Raw genomic sequence first — 1458 nt, 5'->3', positions numbered from 1 at the left:
TCCGACGCCCTCGGCTGAGGGATTTTCCCCTCGTCCGAGGGAGCCGAGCGTCCGAGGGTCCGAAATGGCCGAGGGCGCCGAGGGCGCCGACGGCCGCTGATTGGCCAGGCACGCCCGGCGCGCTCGAACCGTGACTGCAAATCTCTGGCCATCCGTCGTTGGAAGGTTATGAGGGGGCGCGGCAGCCCAAAGGCGCAGCCCTTGGGCGTCCCTGGGCGCGCCGTGGGTGCCGGCATTGACGCCCACGGTCGCGACGGTCCCCGAGACGGGGCGCAGCCAAGAGCGGCGGCCGTGCGGCGCTTTCCCCTCGCGGCGCCGTGGGCTGCCTACACGTCGGCGCGGGCACGAGGTCCTGTCGGTCCTAGGCCGCGCAGTCGCCCCAGTCGATGATGGAGCGTGGCCCGGGGGCGGCCAGGGATGATCTCTGCTGGCTGCTGACGCTGGTGCTGCCGTGGATCATCACGGAGTCTCCGTCGGACCGCCGCGGCGCCCGAGCCCCGACCGGACGAACTCGACGATTTCGAGTCTCACGACCCAGCCCTTGTACCGAGACGACGCCTGGGTGACGATGAACGATTCCCGATGCTGCAGTGATTCGAAACGAGTCGATGGGTTGGGAGGCGTCGAGCGCGCCCCATTCGAGCCTCTGAGAACCGCCCGCCTGTTCCCCGACGCCATCGCCTGGACGTCCCGTTTTCACCGGCGCGTCGTCCGTCAGGATGCGGCCCATGCAGCCACAGAGATCGTTGCGCATCTCCGCGTATTCGCTGAGCGGCGCGGGTGCAAAGCCTGTCATAAACACATCACGCAGCCCCGGACATCCAGCGCCCCGGGCCGGGGGTCACCAACGGTTCGCCGCCCTCGTCCGATGGACGTGCGCTCGTCCGACGGCCGCGCGCTCGTCCGACGGCCGAGTCCTCGTCCGAGGGCGCCGATCCGCCGTCCGAGGGTCCGAGGGCGTCGGCCGAGGGGGCGGCGCCCTCGTCCCGAGGGCGCCGAGGGCGCCGAGGGCGCCACTGACCCCCCTCAACACGCACAAGACACCACACACACAGGAGCACCCTACCCTGCCTTCACCATCGGCCTTACCGAGCCTCTACCGGCTCTACTGGTCCTCTCACACATTCCTAACATACTTTGTGTCTCTCTGGGTTATGGGCCCACTATGCGCTCCTGCGCGCGCGCCCGGCTAGCCGCCGGGCGCAGCCTGCTCGCGCGACACCCACCGGGTCCCTCGCGCAGCAACAGGGCGCTGCGAAGCGTCCTGCGGCACGGCAGCGCGGCGAGGCAGCCCGCGCCCCGCCGCGCAGCCCATTTTTCGCCGCGGCTCTGGCCGCGGCGGGGCGCGGCTCCTCCTGCCTTCCGGGGGAGTCGCGCGCGGCGCCCTTCGGCGTCGCAGGCCCGGAGCCACCTCCGGCGCCAAAACGACACGCGCGTCTTCCGAACGGACGAGAACGC

General features: G+C 71.0%; 1 protein-coding gene across 1 annotated transcript in view; it reads right to left on the bottom strand.

Annotated features, from left to right (window-relative positions):
* Window positions 1-789, bottom strand: part of AURANDRAFT_69049 (hypothetical protein) — a gene marked incomplete at both ends in the record, with an annotated part of 2485 nt that extends 1696 nt beyond the window's left edge. Inside the window, one exon of the mRNA XM_009044797.1 lies at window positions 701-789. Within this exon, the coding sequence (XP_009043045.1) occupies window positions 701-789 (89 nt within the window). The remainder of the gene's footprint in view (window positions 1-700) is intronic.
* Window positions 790-1458: the final 669 nt, after the last annotated feature.

This window comes from Aureococcus anophagefferens, assembly GCF_000186865.1.
Source record: "Aureococcus anophagefferens unplaced genomic scaffold AURANscaffold_830, whole genome shotgun sequence".
NCBI classification, from domain to species: Eukaryota; class Pelagophyceae; order Pelagomonadales; family Pelagomonadaceae; genus Aureococcus; species Aureococcus anophagefferens.
The sequence above is the reverse complement of the archived record's forward strand: the minus strand, read 5'-3'. Positions and strand labels throughout refer to the sequence as shown.